The sequence below is a fragment of the Ctenocephalides felis genome, unplaced genomic scaffold (assembly GCF_003426905.1).
Source record: "Ctenocephalides felis isolate EL2017-DRISC unplaced genomic scaffold, ASM342690v1 CF-g0.4_SCAFFOLD_03570, whole genome shotgun sequence".
Taxonomy (NCBI): domain Eukaryota; kingdom Metazoa; phylum Arthropoda; class Insecta; order Siphonaptera; family Pulicidae; genus Ctenocephalides; species Ctenocephalides felis.
In genome coordinates this window covers 10,083,357-10,101,825 of record NW_020539724.1, presented here as the reverse complement: position 1 = coordinate 10,101,825, position 18,469 = coordinate 10,083,357, and the positions used below count along the sequence as shown (strand labels likewise).

The 18,469-nt window shown below is 28.8% G+C and overlaps 3 protein-coding genes across 3 annotated transcripts; 2 read left to right on the top strand and 1 right to left on the bottom strand.

Annotated features, from left to right (window-relative positions):
- Positions 1–199: 199 nt before the first annotated feature.
- Positions 200–1,066, top strand: LOC113383189 (protein unc-93 homolog A-like; the record flags this gene model as incomplete). Its single annotated transcript, XM_026621433.1, is given in 4 exon segments — positions 200–233; positions 236–312; positions 561–723; positions 933–1,066. Coding segments are annotated over 4 exon segments (408 nt in total), but the record flags the coding sequence as incomplete, so codon positions are not given.
- Positions 1,067–4,368: 3,302 nt separating this feature from the next.
- LOC113383188 (UNC93-like protein) lies at positions 4,369–12,248 on the top strand. The gene is made up of 9 exons (XM_026621432.1): positions 4,369–4,388; positions 9,307–9,379; positions 9,445–9,563; positions 9,718–10,007; positions 10,298–10,514; positions 10,729–10,888; positions 10,960–11,064; positions 11,795–11,957; positions 12,028–12,248. Exons 1-9 carry the CDS (start codon positions 4,369–4,371, stop codon positions 12,246–12,248), a joined length of 1,368 nt encoding a protein of 455 aa, XP_026477217.1.
- A 2,182-nt stretch (positions 12,249–14,430) lies between these two features.
- LOC113383187 (LIM domain kinase 1-like) lies at positions 14,431–18,466 on the bottom strand (the record flags this gene model as incomplete). The annotated part of the gene is made up of 8 exons (XM_026621431.1): positions 14,431–15,100; positions 15,170–15,489; positions 15,559–15,713; positions 15,796–16,032; positions 16,105–16,362; positions 16,423–16,651; positions 16,725–17,014; positions 18,323–18,466. Coding segments are annotated over 8 exons (2,229 nt in total), but the record flags the coding sequence as incomplete, so codon positions are not given.
- Positions 18,467–18,469: the final 3 nt, after the last annotated feature.

Here is an 18,469-nt window from a genome sequence, read left to right as displayed (position 1 = left end):
ATTATATAAATTTTAAATTAATAATAATGAATATAATAAAAAACTGTCTTGGAATCTTTTAATTGATCGTGTTTCCTGCATTTGGTTACCTACTAACTGGAGATGAAAAATATATTACCTACTGATTTGCTCCAATATGCGAATATAATTATATGCTTTGGTTATTATGCAAATTTCAAATTTATAATTTGTTATTTTATTCCAATAGGCTTATGTATCCTGTGCATGGGGCATCATAATATTGGATTTGTGATGATCTGTTATGGAGTATGCAATGCAATATCAGCAATTTTTCTGGGATGGTTAGTCAAGGTAAATCATTAAGGTGAACCAAGTGACAAATATTTGGTTTAACAGTTATTTATACATATTAAATAAATTCGTGATGTGAAAATTAACATATATGATATAAGTCGAACAACGATTTAATACGTTTATTTATACAAAAAATATGTTTCCTTATGCAAACGTTGCTACCAGCATGTGACTGTTGACATCAAAATTGATGACAAAAAATCATAATTGAAGAAGCATAATTAATTGATTAATTTCTTTTAAAGATAACAGGAAGACTGCCAATAGTTTGTGCAGCTGCTATAGCTCATACAGGAATTGCAATTGGGCTATTATTATGGAAACCGAATCCAGTTGACCAATATGTCTACTTTTTATTTTCTGGAGCTTGGGGAATTGTTGATGGAGTTTGGCTTGTACAAATTAATGGTAAATATAGAACACAATTGTGAAAATCATTATTTTATCACGTGGGCTAGCACAAATTAGTCCCTGTTTCGACTCCAACATCAACCAGCTCCTCAATATAAGGCAGTAGCAGTATGTTGCCAAAATTTCTCGTTCAAAAAATTACGTAGACTCATTTGGTTTGTTTCTTTTCAAGTATCAATTATAATGATTATGATTTACTTTTTCAGCATATTGTGGAATTCTTTTCCCTGGCCGAGAAGAAGCAGCCTATAGCAATTTCCGTCTATGGGAATCTCTAGGATTTATTGTTGCCTACGCTTATAGTACCTTCATCATCAGGACAGATGTAAAATTTATATAATTTTAGCAGTCCTTGGATAGGTATGACAGGGTATATAACGACAGAAATATCTTTTAAGAGAGCAAAAAATCGAGGAGTAGATTTACATAAAAGACATTATTTATATAGAAAATTATAGCTTTTTTATAACTGATAAATTAAAATTATTTAATATGTAATATAATTGTTTTAAATGAAAATATGTATTTTCTGAACTACCTTGTTATATTAGAATAGTTTTATGAATAGACTGTTCTGATATAGGCAAATTTATATTTTTTATAAAAAATGTATTGATTTCAATTTTACTATTGAACATGTGATGTATGATAATTTAGGTATTAAATCAGTTTGTTTAAACTGTAATCAGTCATAATGCACTCAACTTTATAAATAAACACAATTGCAAATATAATTTAAAATTTTATTTTATGATTAAAATAATTATAATTAATATTATATAGAAACCACTGAAAATTTTAACTTGATTAAGATTTAAAGTGACATTTAATTTTTATTTACTAAAGTTTATTATGCATGTATCTATTTATTACGTGTACTATATATTTTGTAGATGCATATATTTACATACCTCAAAGATGGCCATTATGTAATTTTAATTATCGGAAATATCTTCTTAATGCAAATATGTTATTAATAATTGTTTAATTGTTCTTTATTATTTTTTGTCATCAGAAACGATCAGGGTCGTCATGTACATAAACCATAAAAAATCTAATTCAAAATTTATCAAAAAATGTCATTTATTTAGTGTTAACAAATATTTGTTCAGAGAAAATAAATATTTTTAAACAACCTACATGTGCGTATATTTTTCATAATTAGAAAAATGACTATTCGAATATGTTTGATATTTTTAACTTCCCGTAGGGTAAGTTATTGTAATCATCCAAAAATCGAAATTGAATTTTTTACATTTCTTCACGGTTTGATGGTTTCTGAACATTTTGGCATACCTCAGAAAAATGGATTGTGTGTGTGTGTATGTATGTGTGGATACAATTTTTCGGTCACGTTTTTGGGGCGCACGTCAACCGATTTGAATAGTTCAAAAAAATTCGATTCCTATTGATAGGGAGATGTGCTGATTAGTTTTTGGCAAAGGCAGGTCCAGCCGTTTCAAAGATACGGAGCAAAGAATGCAGAAAATAGAAATCGAGTTTTTGAGAGATCGGAGCATCGGACTTGAATGATCCAAAAAACATTCAATTCGTAATGACGGGGAGAAGTGGTGATTAGTTTTAGCAAAGGCAGGTCCAGCCGTTACGGAGTTACAGAGCTAAATGTGCTAAAAATGACAGTTTTGAGAAAACTAAGCGTCCGATTTGAATTATTCAAAGAACTTTCTGCTTGTTTTAACAAAATAATTGCATTTGAAAAAAAAATAACATTTTTTTTGTAGATCGAAAATAATTCAGATTCTGACTTAAGTTCTAATATACTTTAAACAAATATTTTCAACTTTGTAATTCAGTTTATATAATTCTTATAAATATTAGACAATATTACGATATTTATAGTAATCCATTTGAAAATATTTAATATTCTTCGGACATTTCGTTACGGTACGGGAAGTTCCAGCACGATGCCATACACACCACTAGTTATTTTTCATATCATAAATATATATCGATAAAAAAATTCGGTCGATTAATCTTACAGAACAACAATAAATTCATATCGTAATCAAATATTTAATCATCGATTTAATTGAACATTTGATCAATTTTAGTAATTGTATTTTATTTTTCTAATTTTTAATCCATACTATGTTTTTTTTTTGTTAAAGACGCGTCGTCTCGTCTAGAAATATATTAAATTCCTCATAGACTATTATTGATGTACAGTAATTAGTACTATAAAATAAATAAAAACTAAATGATGTTCTATTATTATTATCTTGTATGAAGTTATTTCTAGCAAAAAACGTTTTCGTTTATCAAAGATGAGTAACTATCTCAACAAGCTTTTGTAATAAACACGCCAATAAATCCGTCAAAGTATGTGAATCTAATAAATAGTACTACGTTGTTTCTTGTTTATTAATTGAAAATTACAATACAGAGTTCCGATCAATAAACATTGAAGATTCTTTTAATTTAATGCATTAAGTAATTTTTCAATACATGAATACTGTTAGTTAAGTTATTGTAGTACGGAGGAAAAACACTTTAGGAAAAATGGACAAAACTAGCTGTAAGTGGAATTCTGTCTTAAGGTAATTAGGGCATCGTGCCTTAAGGCAAATTGCTGGAACTTCCCGTACCAAAAATTATTATTTTTTTTAAAAACGATTAAAATTGAAAAATTGAAAAAAATTTACTTCGAAAAAATAATATTTTTGAGAAACTATAAATTGGACAAAAAATTACTTTTTTTTGAAAAAAAAATTTTTTTTAAATAAAATTTTTTAAAAAAAAATTTTTTTTTAATTTTTTTTTTTTTTTAAGAAAAATGTTTTCTTTATTTTGACATATTTTGGAAGATCTGAACTTGTTTTTCAGAGCAATCGTACTGCTTTAACTGCATAGAGATGAAATATAAAGCGCGTAAGCGCGGCGTCGCTGTCTAACGGGTAAACATTGATACGGAACCCATAGGAAAATAAACAAAATTTATACTTATTGTTAAAATCTCTATAAATATCTGAAAATTTGATGTGCATATGTCTAATGATCATTTTTGACCGCCAAATGGCATTTTTTTTTACTTTTTTCGTTATATCTCCGAAACCGCTAGACCTGCCTTTATGAAAATTTGATCAATTCTTTATCTTGTCAATACAAGTAAAATGTTTTTTGAATTATTAAAATCGGACTTTCCGTTCTCTTAAAAACTGAGTTACCGTTTTCGGCACTTTTTGCCCCGTATCTCCGGAACGGCTAGACCTGCTTTCGCCAAAAACTAATCAGCACGTCTCCTTATCAATACGAATCGAATGTTTTTTGAATTATTCAAATCGGTTGATCCGTGTTCCCGAAATCGTCGACGAAAATTTGTATCCGCACATACATACACACACGCACACACACACACACACACACACACACACACACACACATACATCCATTTTTTCTAAGGTATGCCAAAATATTCAGAAACCTTTGAAACGTAAAGATATATAAAAATTTTCATTTTCGATTTTTTTGCGATTACTATAACTTACCCTACGGGAAGTTAATAATTTAAAACGGAATTAATTTTATATAATGGTTAGTCGTGATAATAAATAAGTGTTCTTAAATAAATTAAGCTTTAAACTAGCCCAGGGACATCTAATAGATCACAACCCGCACTTTAGCATGAAATATTATGAACCCGCATTCAAAATTACACAATATTTTTATTTTAAAAAAGTATGTTCAGATAAAAATTAAAAACCTCATTTAATTGCGTGTTTAAATATATAAATTTTAAAAAGATATGATATTTTTTTTTAATATCTCTTTTATTTACAACTGTCCAGTAAAGGACATTCAATAAATTTGATGAATTTACAATAGTCGGCCGAAAAGGGACATTGTATACTACAAGGTCATGTTGGAAAAAACAATTCTTATAAATAATGATTAAGTTATTTCCATTGTTTATAAAGGGAGTTGATGGCTTAAATCCAGTGGCGCTTTTCTTTTCAATAACCAGACTCTCAGAAACCGAAAGAAACTTGAATTAGATTTTTAATAATTTATGATCACTTCTGACGTCATTTTTCAACCAATTCTTCCAAATTACGAATAAAAAACTACTCGTTGTAAATCAGAATTGAGCCCAGAACCATCAAAATTTTAGGAATTTTATTTTCTTGGAATTCCTAATTCATCATCACTTTCAGATAGAGTAAAACATATCTAATGAAAAATCTCCATTCTAATTAATTTGATAAAATCATTTTCCTTATATAACTTCCAATTAATCCTTCCCGAATCACATTTGTTTTATAAGAATAGACACAAATTTACTTGAATCCATTATCATAGCAATTTATCAACTTAGATGCAATTATGGGATAAACCTACATATTTTATCGTAATTCTTTTCGTAATTAACATATCAAGTGAAACCATTCAGAAGTAACATAATAATTATACATAAGTACAATGTTGTTTCTTATAAAAGGTGTTTTGCAAATTATACTACAATTTCAGTAAGTGCCACACCTTCCTATTAAGGAAGTTGGATACAAGAAGTATTTATAATATGTGAAACTAGGTGCAAAAGGCATTCGTGAACGCTCCAAAATATGTCCTCAACTGGTTAATACATCAAGATCTCAGAATTCCAACTATAGAAAAAGAAATTAATCATTACTGCTCCAGATACAAAGCTCGTATAAGTCGTCATCCAAACGAATTAGCGTAAGACCTGCTCAAGCCTTTACCACCAAAGCGTCTCGAAAAAAGAATCTGCAATGATTTACTACATCAAAATACATAATATCTAAGAAGGTGCTATCGTAGAATAGATTTAAACAGATTTTTAAAAATTGATAATCTACCAATTGCCAACCCTACTCGTCATCTAAAATCCGCCATCAACTTAAACCATTAATCACCAACAAGGATACAACATTACATCAGTAGTCCGGACAAAGAACAAACATCCTAATAGTCATTTTAAACAATTCATATATAATGCAATTTATATACATTAGTCTTTTGTCACGATCATCTACTCAGCTGGAATAATTTTTTATTATAGAGATCTAACACGAGCGGCTGTTTGTAAATATATAATCGTTCATTTGTTATTGTTTCGCATTGTTTCACGGTATTTAAACAAACTCAGGTGCTATAAGATTCAATAAAAGAATGCAGGTTAATTGATAGACCTTTAGTTGCAGACAAACCGTTCAGATGTTCGGATAATAAATATCCACTAATCCAATATACAATTTTTATAAATATTGCTAATTAAATTGATCATCGAAAAATTATAGTGATTCTGTAATTAAATTAAATTAGAACAACAAACTTTTCAAAAAATTGTTTTGATGTTTTTAGTGAAAAATTATTTTTGAACGTTGATTTATACGTTCCAAAAATATTTATAACTTGGAAACAGATGAGGAATTAAAAAATAATGTTAGTGCAATTAATTTTGTGGTAAGTAAATCAAGTGTAAATTACTTTGTCTAAAATACAGTTTTTAAGAAGATACTCACAAATACACAAAATTTATAATTTTAATTTTAATAAAGACCTTCATTTACTACATTTTTCACTCATTTCTATGTTTCAAAATTTGGAATATCCCATCTTCAGAACCTTTGAAGTAATGAAATTAAAGAAACTGTAATAAAGTAGTTTTATATACAATATGATAAATTCAAAGTTTAACCATTTTTATTGAGTGTATAATTTAATAATTTAATTAATCGATTATCTAAGTTTCAAACGCATCAATATTTCTGAAGAAGGGGCATTCCATATCCCCAAAACGTCATAAATAATTTTTTATTTTTTTATTTTTAAAAACAAAAGAATTTTAGATAGAAAAAAGAAATCATAGGTAATTTTAGTTATCCAGAAAAACAAACTAAAATTTGTATGTAGGGCGGGTCGATTTTAAGGTCACTTAAGCACATATGATTTTCAGATTCTTGGGACCAAAATAAGATACTTTGCTGAAGAAACCATAGCTCTAAAGTGAATTCTGATGTCCCGTGCATTGGCCCAAAAATAAGGGTTGAATTTTGAAAAACCTCTCACGGGGGGGGGCAGTGGTTAAACCAGGGGCATAGGTGGATCGGCCTTCCAAAGTTAGTGGGGGTCGGTCATACTTTAGAAGAAATTGGGGCACTCTAAATGGGTCAAAATGGAATTTTTCAAATTTCAACCCCTATTTTTGGGGTTGACGCACGGGACATCATAATTTATTTTAGAGATATGGTTTTTTCGGCAAAGTATCTTATTTTGATCCCTACTATTCGAAAATCATATGTGCCTATGCGACTTTTTTTACCCATACAAAATGTTTATTTTTTACAAATTAGCCACTCCAATAATTGATGACCTCATGTAACTCAAAATTATCCACGGGATTTTATGCATTTGATATAACAGATATATTTCAAACCCTCAAATTTAAATTTAGATATAAATTTATTTCCAATATTGCAGAAAATTTTTTTTTGAGGTTTTTCTTGTTAATTGCAAAATATAATGACAATCACTATTACTAAACACTAAAATTTCTTGATGCGTTCCTTAGAAAACTGCGTAGAATTATTAATTTATGTAACGTGAAACGTACAAAACAGTTAAAAAACTGTTTAATGATCGATAAATTAGAAATTATTTATTTATTAGGAATTCAATTACCTCATTAATATTTCTTTTTATAATATATATCCTTGAAAATTTTGTTGTACAATATTTAATTATATTTAATATAACATTCTGCAACTTTCACAAAATGCCAAGCAAGATTAGAATCTTGACAAGATATGAATGGCGGAAAACAGGACAAATATTTGCTCTCTATTTCAGGACAATCTTACTCAAAAAAAATAAAATTGTTAAATGTAACTTTAGAACTAATTATTCCTTGTTCATAACACCTTACAAAAGGTTTAAATTATGAAATATCATTCCACAAGCAATAATCCTAATAGCCAAATATAAGGGATGAAAATGGGATGAAATTTGAAAATAACCTAATTCGCCATTGTAGAGATGCAATCAAATGTTTGCGAAGTCTACCAATTTGGCAATAAATGAACAATTCAGAATAGGTATTGCAAATATGCAAAAAAATCTGGATCAAACTATGCTAATTGTAAGACTAACTTTTTTTAGAACATTTGAATAAGAATTAGCCTTAACCCAACTTCTCAATTTGTCCTTTAAACATCCAACAATTTACCAAAAGCATTTTTAACAAACTTTTACTTCATGGAATAACCGGGTCTACAAATTAGATCACATAAAAACAATGATTGCACTCGATTCTTCAATTGTAGATGATAGGCTGAATCTACTACTCTACCTTGGCATTTTATTGCCATGTTTTGTGGCAAAAACTACACTGTAAATTTATTTATCTTGAAGTACATCGTAGCTAAATCATAAAGTTTATATCATAACCTATTGGTTGTGTAATAAAACAAAGAAATTACTTATTTGCAATAATGGGAAAACGAATAGTTCAAAATCATCAGGCGTATCACATGGATGCATACTATTAATTTGTTTGATTGTCATTTTAATCACGATATTAATTCTAGACGATCATTAACAAATATTGACAAGGTATAAAAAAGTCTATGTGATTAATATTCAACGAGTATTGTTTTTATTAATAATTAGAAAGTGTATTAAGCTAACGTTATGAAATAGGTGAGATCATTTTCATCTGCAGAAGACGGATGAAATTTTGTGAGATTAGGATTAGGGATCGTTCAAGTATTACGTAAGCAGATTTAGTACAATTATTTACCCCCCAACCCCCTTGTCAGCAAAAGTAAGCAAAGCTCTTACCCCCTACCCCATGCTTACGTGAACATTTAGAGATTTTAGAGATTATGTAGAGATTTTCCTGATATGGTATTCGACATAGAGTAACAAAATTATTATAATCTTACGAACATAACAAACTTATTTTAAATTTTTGGTACTGGCAAAGACAATGTAAGTTTGCCATTCAGTAGAAAAATAAAAATACTAATAAAGATACCTATGACGTAATCATCATCCAGACTCTTCTGCCCCCATGTCAACCCAAAATAAGCAAATCAACAACCCCCCAGCCCCCCTATAGTGCTTACGTAATACTTAAACGGCCCCTTATAGACAAAAATAATCTAATAAATTCAAAAAAATATTGATCAAACAGCAAATAATTAAGAGCTGTTCATTTTACCTCATAAGAAAAATAGCAAATTTACACCTATAGCAATCACACAATTTATACAGCTATAAAATATATTAATTACTTGGAACAATGTGATAGAAATAAATCAATCTTTAATTTCCCGCTTATTAGATCTTAACTGCAAAAATAATAATAAGCTATCTGAAACCTCTTTCCTACGGGAATCCAACCCTATTGGATTCATATAGAGTTGGAATCCAATAGGATTTTGATATGAATCCTCATCTATATCCAATAAGAAAGTAATGCGTTTAAATCCAATAGATATAAAAAGTAATCATGGAAAAATCTACACTGAATATTATATCAAATATTGAAATTGAGAACAAACAAGAAGTTATAAGTGAAAAGAAATCTATAGACTCGACAGAAAAATGGAGAATATTGAAAAATGTCTGTATAGTGAGCATCGCATTTATGATACATTTTACGGCATTTATGGTAAGAAAATAGTAATATTTCTATAATAAATAATTACATATATATACATATTATTTATTATTTAGGGTGCAGCAAATCTTCAAAGTTCCATAAACGCAAGTGCAGGCTTGGGTACAGCTTCTTTGGCAACAATTTATGGTTCCTTAGTATTGTCTAATTTATTTTTACCAGTTCTTATGATCGGGTAAGTAATTAAAACAACAAAATAATTGAGACCGAAAAGTAGATATACACAAAAATCTGACCAAAATTGAAGTCTTGATAAAAACTGACTACAATCAAAAATTTGATTTATGTTGACAACCCTTAAATGTTAATAAAAATTCATTATTATTCAGATGGCTCGGTTGCAAATGGACAATGGCAGTATCTTTCATCACCTACATGCCCTACATAGCTGCCCAATTTGGCCCTAGTTTTGGAACTATGATACCGGCTGCCCTTTGTGTGGGTTTTGGAGGTGGCCCATTATGGTGTGCAAAATGCACTTACCTGACTGTTTTGGCAGCTGCTTATGCAAAAATCACCGACGGGAAAAATTCAGAAGCATTGGTGGTCAGGTTCTTTGGCCTATTTTTCATGATTTTTCAATTCTCGCAAATCTGGGGAAACTTGATTTCATCTATCGGTGAGTGATCTCTTCATAATAATAATACTGAAATAAGAAAATACACTTCGGTTAGATATTCTTATAATATAACATTAAGGCACACAAAAAGCAAGCAATAAAATAATATTTTTTATATTGAGTAAAGATTAAATTAAAAAATATTATGACCTAATAATAATTTGTTAGACACGCCACATTTGAATAATATACAATTTACTTATTAATATTAATGATGTTACTTTAAAAATTCATGCATAAGCCTGAAGGATTGTGCACTACCAATAATTTTAATAATTTTCTGTTTCCAGTATTATCTTCCGGAACAGATTCTCAGAACATAACTATAGATCCTGATGCATTAGAATTGTGTGGAGCAAATTTTTTACCAGGACAAGCAATTTCTACGGGAAATACAAACTTGGAACCACCATCACCAGAAAAAATTTATACAATAGCAGGAATTTATCTTGCCTGCATGGTTACAGCTTGCCTGATCGTCGCACTTTTTGTGGATTCATCAGATCGGCAAGTTAATAAATAATAAAAATAATTATTAATATCACATTTAATAGAATTTAATAGAATAACATTTTGCTAGATCTTGTATTTATTCTTCTTAAAAAATTACAAATATTTTCATATTTTTCTATGGCGATTCAACTACAATAGTTAACCATTTTTTCAAATTTTTCTCAAAAAGTATCTATTATAATATTTATAGATTTATAGATTTTTCCAGATATGAATCAAACCGCAAAGGAAGTGGAACAGGATTACAAGGATTTCAATTATTAGCGATCACAATAAAACTCCTAAAAGTACGATGGCAAATTTTGATGGTTCCTATCACCATGCTTTTGGGAATGTCGCAAACGTTTATCGGGGCCGATTTTACAGCCGTTAGTATATTAAATAAATGAATTAGTATAAAAATAAAATACATTAATAAGTATTATTTTACTATTTTTAGGCGTATGTGTCTTGCGCATGGGGCATCAGCAATATAGGCTACGTTATGATTTGCTATGGTGCATGCAATGCAATTTCTGCTATTGTCTTAGGATGGTTAGTTAAGGTAAATTAAGATGTAATGGTATAATTAAATAACTATGGAAAAATATGAAAAATACGTGTGAGTGTTGTTAACGTGTCTATCACACAATTACATTATATCATTTACGTTTGAAAACAAATTACTTGGCATGGCAGCCGAAAGCAGCGTATGCATACACTAACTACAATACAACCAATTATTTACTACATTATTTTGTACTAATTTTTAAATTATGCAACATCCAAACCAAATTTAAACTAATGCAAAAAGCAGTGTAAAAATAATTAAACGGACATACGCAATGTAAAATAACCCCCAAACGCTAAATTCTTCTTCCGCTGGTTCTTCGACTGACTCCTACTGTTTTGCTTTTTTCTTGACTTGCTAACAAATAGTAAATAACTTATATTCTTCTTTGTGTTCCAACTGCTCGAAATAACTTCTGCAGATACACTTGTTTTTTCTAATATTTAACACCTTACTCTCCAATGACCTACGGAGTCCTGTCTCTCGTCACAATGGTCAAATTTTCTCTCATCATTGTCCAGCCAGTATTTTGTGCACATTATCTAAAACCCACATCTACTCCCAGCTAGATTGTAACTATACCTCCAACCTATGAGGTACTCCTGCAGTTCTCCTGATATCACTTTTTATATATATATTACTATATTCCAGCTTTCCACTTTGTTTTACAAAAATTCACTAGAAAGTTTTTAACACAGTTAATTTTTATACGGGATTTTTTTAGATAACTGGACGAATGCCAATAATATGCTCAGCAGCAATTCTGCATACAATGATAGCAATTTGCTTATTGACTTGGAAACCAAATGCTGAATATAAAATCATCTATTTTATTATTTCTGGCGCCTGGGGCCTTGTTGATGGTGTTTGGCTCGTCCAAATCAATGGTAAATCAATATTAAATGATAAGGCTAAGATAAAATTAAGATAAGTTATTGAAATAATCTTAATTTTCAGCATTTTGCGGAATACTTTTCCCAGGAAGGGAAGAGGCAGCCTATAGTAATTTTCGGCTTTGGGAAGCTGTTGGGTCTATTGTCACATATGGTTATAGCACGTTTTTGAGAACTGATATTAAATTATATATTTTACTTTTGGTTATTTGGATAGGAATAGTAGGATATGTAACGACAGAATTATCCATTAAAAAAACTCAAACAAAAAATACTAAATTGTGATGATACAAGTAAGGAAATAATTATTTAGGAACTATATTTTATAATGTTAGAATTATAGACCATCAATTTACCAGCTTCAAATTTGGTTTTAAACAATTTAAATAAAGTTTTATTAATTTATTGTGATGATTTAACAGGGTATTTTCAAATAATAATTAAACTCATTGATGAAATGAAAATAAGTAATGAAATATAAAAATAATCAAGTAATGTTTCATAATTCAGACAGGGTAATAAATGAAACATACACGTGTATTTATAATATTATATTTCATTATCATTATCAAATTAATGTCAATTAAATTCTTAGCAAAAGCAAAATAACGTTATTGGATTATTACTAATAATACATTTTATGTATTTAACCTCAATGAAATATTTTCAACTGAGATATCTCCAACTTATTTGTTATAAATTATGGCAAATATATTTATTAATATAAAATTAAATTTTATAATTCAATTTGAAACCTCATTTAATCCATATGTAGTAATAAAAGTTGTATTTTATATTTAGAATTTTGACAAATATCGCAGATAAAAAATTAATAAAAGTTTTTGAATTTTAAATACTGCATTATTTTCATTTTAAAAGAAGAAAATATAAAATATTACATTTTCTTCATACTATCACGCTTATCATATATCAATACTGCTTCAATTTCATTGGAATCATTTTTTTTATAAGTGGAATGTTTGCTTTCTTAACCATATATTTTTTAATTGCAAATTCTTTTAGCTAATGTATCAATACGTAGATATATATAGCTAATTAATAAGCTATTTTAAGTATATATTAAGACTAAACCCAGTTCTTACTTCACAATATAAATAAATGCATTTAAAATAAGGCACATGCTCAATCTAAGTAAAATAATATTAGCTATCTATATCCACTAAGCACAATTTATAATTGTCTTAAAGATTTTTTACAAATAAATCACTGAACTGGGAAAGAATTTCATAAATCTTTCTGCATAGAAAACCCTGTTCAAATGCAGGTAACAAGGAATGTAACTTGAATATTAATTTACTTATTATTAAGATTGATAAAATTGCACAATTTTTTAATTTCTCTTCATAAAATAATTATGGATTTAGTCTTTACATTATGCTGGTTATAAGCCTATTTTTGAATATAGTAAAACTTAATGTATAATCATTACGACTAAGTTTTTAGCGATAATATTTTTCAATATTATATAATAATTATCGCCTATTCGATATCACAGTTCATATCATTCAACAATCATTATAAAGTAAAAATATAGCAGTCTACACATATATGATTCGTATAATGAAAAGTATCACCGAATTTGATTGAATATATAATTTTTTATGATTATGATTTATTGGGAATTAATGAAGTTTTATCTTGAATTGTAATTTAAGTTTGTAATAAATTTAGTTTAGATATTTTGAAATTAAATGCGTTTTACAAGCATGCACTCAAATTTTCTATTCAAATGTGAATGAAGTCACATTTTACAGTAAGATTTATCAGATTATTGTACTTTTTTAAGTATTCAATTTTTAAGAAAAATATTTTTTTTTACTTAGCACAAGCAATTTTATCACATTCATATTTCATAGAAAATATTAAATTTCACAGATTATTAAATTTTAAAGTAATACCTAAAACTACTCCCCTAAATTCTATTTAAAAAGAACATAATAATAAAGCAATAAAAGTATTGTTGTTTATATACTATGAAGTCTAATTATTTGTTTATAATGCGAATAGAGATTATTTATTGTCCCCATCGGTAGTCACAACATTTAACAACAAATAAAATTATTCAATCACATTATTTTGGAATTGTCCCGCCACAACTTAACGGATTTGAAATCTATTGCGTACTTCAAAAATATAATTAAAGGTAGCTTATGTAAATAATTTAACAGTGAAAATTTATTCCTCATAATTATTAATTTTAGAGCGTATTTATCGAACCAGCGTATTTTTCAGCAATAACAATTATCAGCGTTTTTACTATAAAGATTATGGTCACAAATTAGTGAAGTAATAAAACCTAACGCTTATAGATATTTATGAATATAAGTTATAATTTGAATATAACTTAACATGAATGCCAAAAATGTTAAGTTTATTTAGATAAAAATAAATGTTTATCAAATGCATTGCTAAATGTGTTTAATTTCTTAACCTTGAAACTTGTACCCTGAAATCGTTATTGCAGCCTGAATTTACATTTGAAAAAAATAAAATAAAATTATTATCCGATATTTAAAACAACTATAAGGCTGTACTTTCTAATACTCTTGAATTTCTATTAGAATTCAAATTTTTGCCCAAATTTGAAAAACTCGAACAAGAATCATTTTCCCTAATATTATTGTCTTGCATAATATTTGCCAAATTAACATACTTTCCTTTTGATGTAGAACCAGTTTTATAACTAGGGTGTTTAGGGAATGTAAGTTTAATACTATTATCATCTAATATTTCAGATTTTTCTAGTGTTTTATGATGATCTTTTGCTTTATTAAAGTCATGTAACAAGTTTACTGGTTTACTTCTGTTAAGCTTGACTTTACTATCCTTATTTGAATCAGAATCAAAAATGTGTTTTTTTAAGGAAACTTTTGGAAAACTAGAGTTATCTAAAAATGTACTAGGTTTAGAATTATCTTTACTTACTTTGAAATGTAATTTTTTATCTAAATCCGATGAAAGAGTGTTATTTTGTTGTTTAGGATTTTCTGTTTTATTTGCTTGTCTGGATGAATTTACTGGATTGCCATTTTTTTCTGAAGAACTTGAATCAGATACTAAATTATATTGCTTCCCTCCTGAATTCTTTGATTTTATATTTTCTTTAATAAGATTGTCTGTGAAAATTTTTAATACATTCAAAAATTGTGAAAATTGATAAAATAAAATAAATAAAAAATTTATACCTTGTTTGTTTTCAGGATCTTTTATATCAATTGAGATTTTGTTATCTTCAAAAACTTCATCTCTCTCCATGGTACTATCTCTACTCTTCATAGCTTCCCTTTTTGCTTGTAATAATTTTTCCTTACTGGAGCTATGGGGCAATTTTCCACCACCAGGTGATTGGGTTCCTGATTCAGGACTTTGAGAACCGCTTTGTGGAGTGCTACACTGACTTTTATAATGCTCAACATCGAATAAAAGGCTTTCTGAAATTTCAGAACCAACCGCTAAATGCATTGACATACCTTCCAACCACACCTCTAGAACCTCAAATGGTGGCCTGCAAATGGTAAAATATATGTATAAAAATTATCTATTCAAAAGGTATTGATTAGAGAATATTCATTACCTCTTATCAGGATTTAAATCACAGCACAAAAATGCAATCTTATAAAATGGTATTGGACAAGTAGAGCAAAACTTATCTTTGAAAACAGTTTGATTTAATCCAAAATCTGCAGAACGAGGTAAATAATCTGGATCAGCTTGAACTCGTCCAATGATCTAATAAAATATTGTTATCAGATGCAATAAATAACTTCTAGTAATTTTTTAATATCATATTGTACACTCAAATTAAGTTCACCTCACAAAGGACAATTCCAAAAGAAAAAATGTCCACTTTTTCATCATATTTATTGCCTTTCATCATTTCTGGTGCCATCCAGTAAGGATTTCCAACAATGGTATATCTTTCTCTTCTTGGCCTTCTTGAAATTGAGCCATTTGCATTTGGTGATAAAGAAGTTCTTGTCATTGAATTCGAATGAGCCTGAGACACAATTCTAGCCAATCCAAAGTCAGCTACTATAACAGTTTTATCCTGCAAATTATAATTTAATTTAGTGAAGTAATAATAACTTTTACTGGCTAATTTTATTCTCTAAATTCACACCTCTCTTACAAGACAGTTGTGACTGTTTAAATCTCTATGAATAATATTCTGGGCATGTAGGTATGACATTCCACTAGATATGTCTTTTGCTAAAGTAACCTTCTGCTCCCAAGATAAAACTGTTGTTGAATCATGTAACAACTGTTGCAAAGTTCCACCAGGTACATACTCTGTCACTAAATGCAGTCTTTTATCCCGATATAAGACACCCATAAATCTTAAAACATTTACATGATCTAGAGATCTCAACACAGCAACCTATATTAAAAAAAAAATACATGAACATGTAATTATAATAGTAAAACATTGTTATAATACCTCTTTAAGAAAGTTTCTCTGGGCTTCTTCATCAACTCGATAAAGCTCTTTGAGAACCATAACTTCCTGAGTCACTTTATGGGTAACTTTAAATACTTGGCCAAAAAAACCCCGACCAAGTAATTCACCTTGCACCAAATCACTGCCTCTAAACACACGTTGTGTTTTAGGCTCCACCCGAAACGACCGCGTTCTTGACAAATCCAAGCCATCACTTGTAGATGGTGATCTGTGTAAAAAATTAGGTTAAAATTGAATAAAATGTAAATGAAGGAGTATATTATTGTTGGAAATTTGTCTACCCGTCTAATAATCTTGACATACTACTACTTCTTTCTTTTTCAGTTAACCCTCCTGCAGATTTCTTTTTAGTAGTATTATCGACAGCATGCCTTCTACGAATTTGCCTACTCCTTGAGTAAGTATTGTAACCCTCATCTCGTCTTCTAAACAATCGTTCTTTACTTTTTGGGCTATCAAGTGCTTTCAATTTTTCAGAATTACTGTTTTCTAATAAGGTAGTTTTGTTTATTACTGGACAAGTATATGAAGGGCGTCTAGTAAGAGATTCTGGATCGTGTTCTATAGTTAGCTGTGAAATTAAAATATTAAAAATGTAGTCTTCGAGATAACATGCATTGTTTTAAAATAATTCGAGTAATTTGAATATTAACGGACAAATTATACTATTGGAATGAAGTTGTACGCAGTTTATAAACACACCAACAGATCGACCTGCAAATGTCATTTATACGCTACATTACGCGCTAAAAATTTACAAACAAATTTTCTGGGTCGTTAATGGGACATTTAACAGATAGCCAGTAACTGCCAAATAGTTTATTTATTAAATTGACATTTTTTGATTATTGTATTTTTAAACATGTTATAAAGCACATAACCTATATGTTATAGTATTATTTATCGCGTTACATTTACAATTATGTATACTACAAAAATAGAAAAAAACATATGCTCTATTTGTGAGAAGCAATATGATCGTGATTGGGAAATTGAGGAAATGCAAACAAATATTGCTCTTGAACCTACAGAGGAGGAATTCTCGAGACGTACAAGTTCCCGGTCAAACAACCAAATAAGTAAAATTACATGTTATAATTTGTTTGTATTTTTATTAAGAATTCATTAACATTTATGTTCTATTTCAAAGGTACTATTCCACAAAACGAAAGCAATATGATGATTTTAGAAATGTTAGCCAAAATGAGTCATGAAATAAAGCAAATATCTCAAGAACAAAAAGAACTTTCCAAACTTCTGAAAAAAGAAAGACAAAAAAATGTTCTCTAGCTCAAAAAATTTACAAGCAACTGCCTGTAAAAACTTTCAAAGAGCTAAGATCTGTAGAGGATTATTTGAAGGATGAAAATGTTCGAGAAGAACTGGTATTTTATCACAAAAATATTATGTAGTTGAAATAAGATGAAATATAATATATCTAGCCTTATTATGCAAACATAATTTTTTTCAACAATTCATTATTATAGCAACAAATTTTGCAAAGGTATGGTGGACGTGATGCAAAATGTGGCACAACTGCTTTGTTAAAAAAGGTATTTACTGACAAAGTTGCTAAAGAGTTCAGTTGGGTAGGAGGAAAAGGAAAGAGAAACTTTTCTCTTCTTGAATGTACTATCTTAATTACAGGTATGTTTTTGTCTAAGAAGTAATTCCTTATATGTAAAAAATTAATTTGTTAATAAAAATTATTTCAGAGGCAGTTGTTTCCAGCACAAAGAGCACAAGGTATGCTATTCAACAAGCTATCAAAGGCTGGTTACGACATGCAGGTGATAGATATAATCGAGCTCACCAATTGTAAGTATTATTAAATTTAAATTTTATAGGATGCCATTTTTTTTATGTTCATTCCACTTACTTGCAACACTGTATCAGAATATCTGATTAAATTCTCAATATTTTCCAGAGGTGCATCTCGAACTGGAGTTCCATTGACCTCTAATATTTTATCACCAATATGTAATGACATCAGTTCTGAGGCTACATCTAACCTGGAGACGGAAAG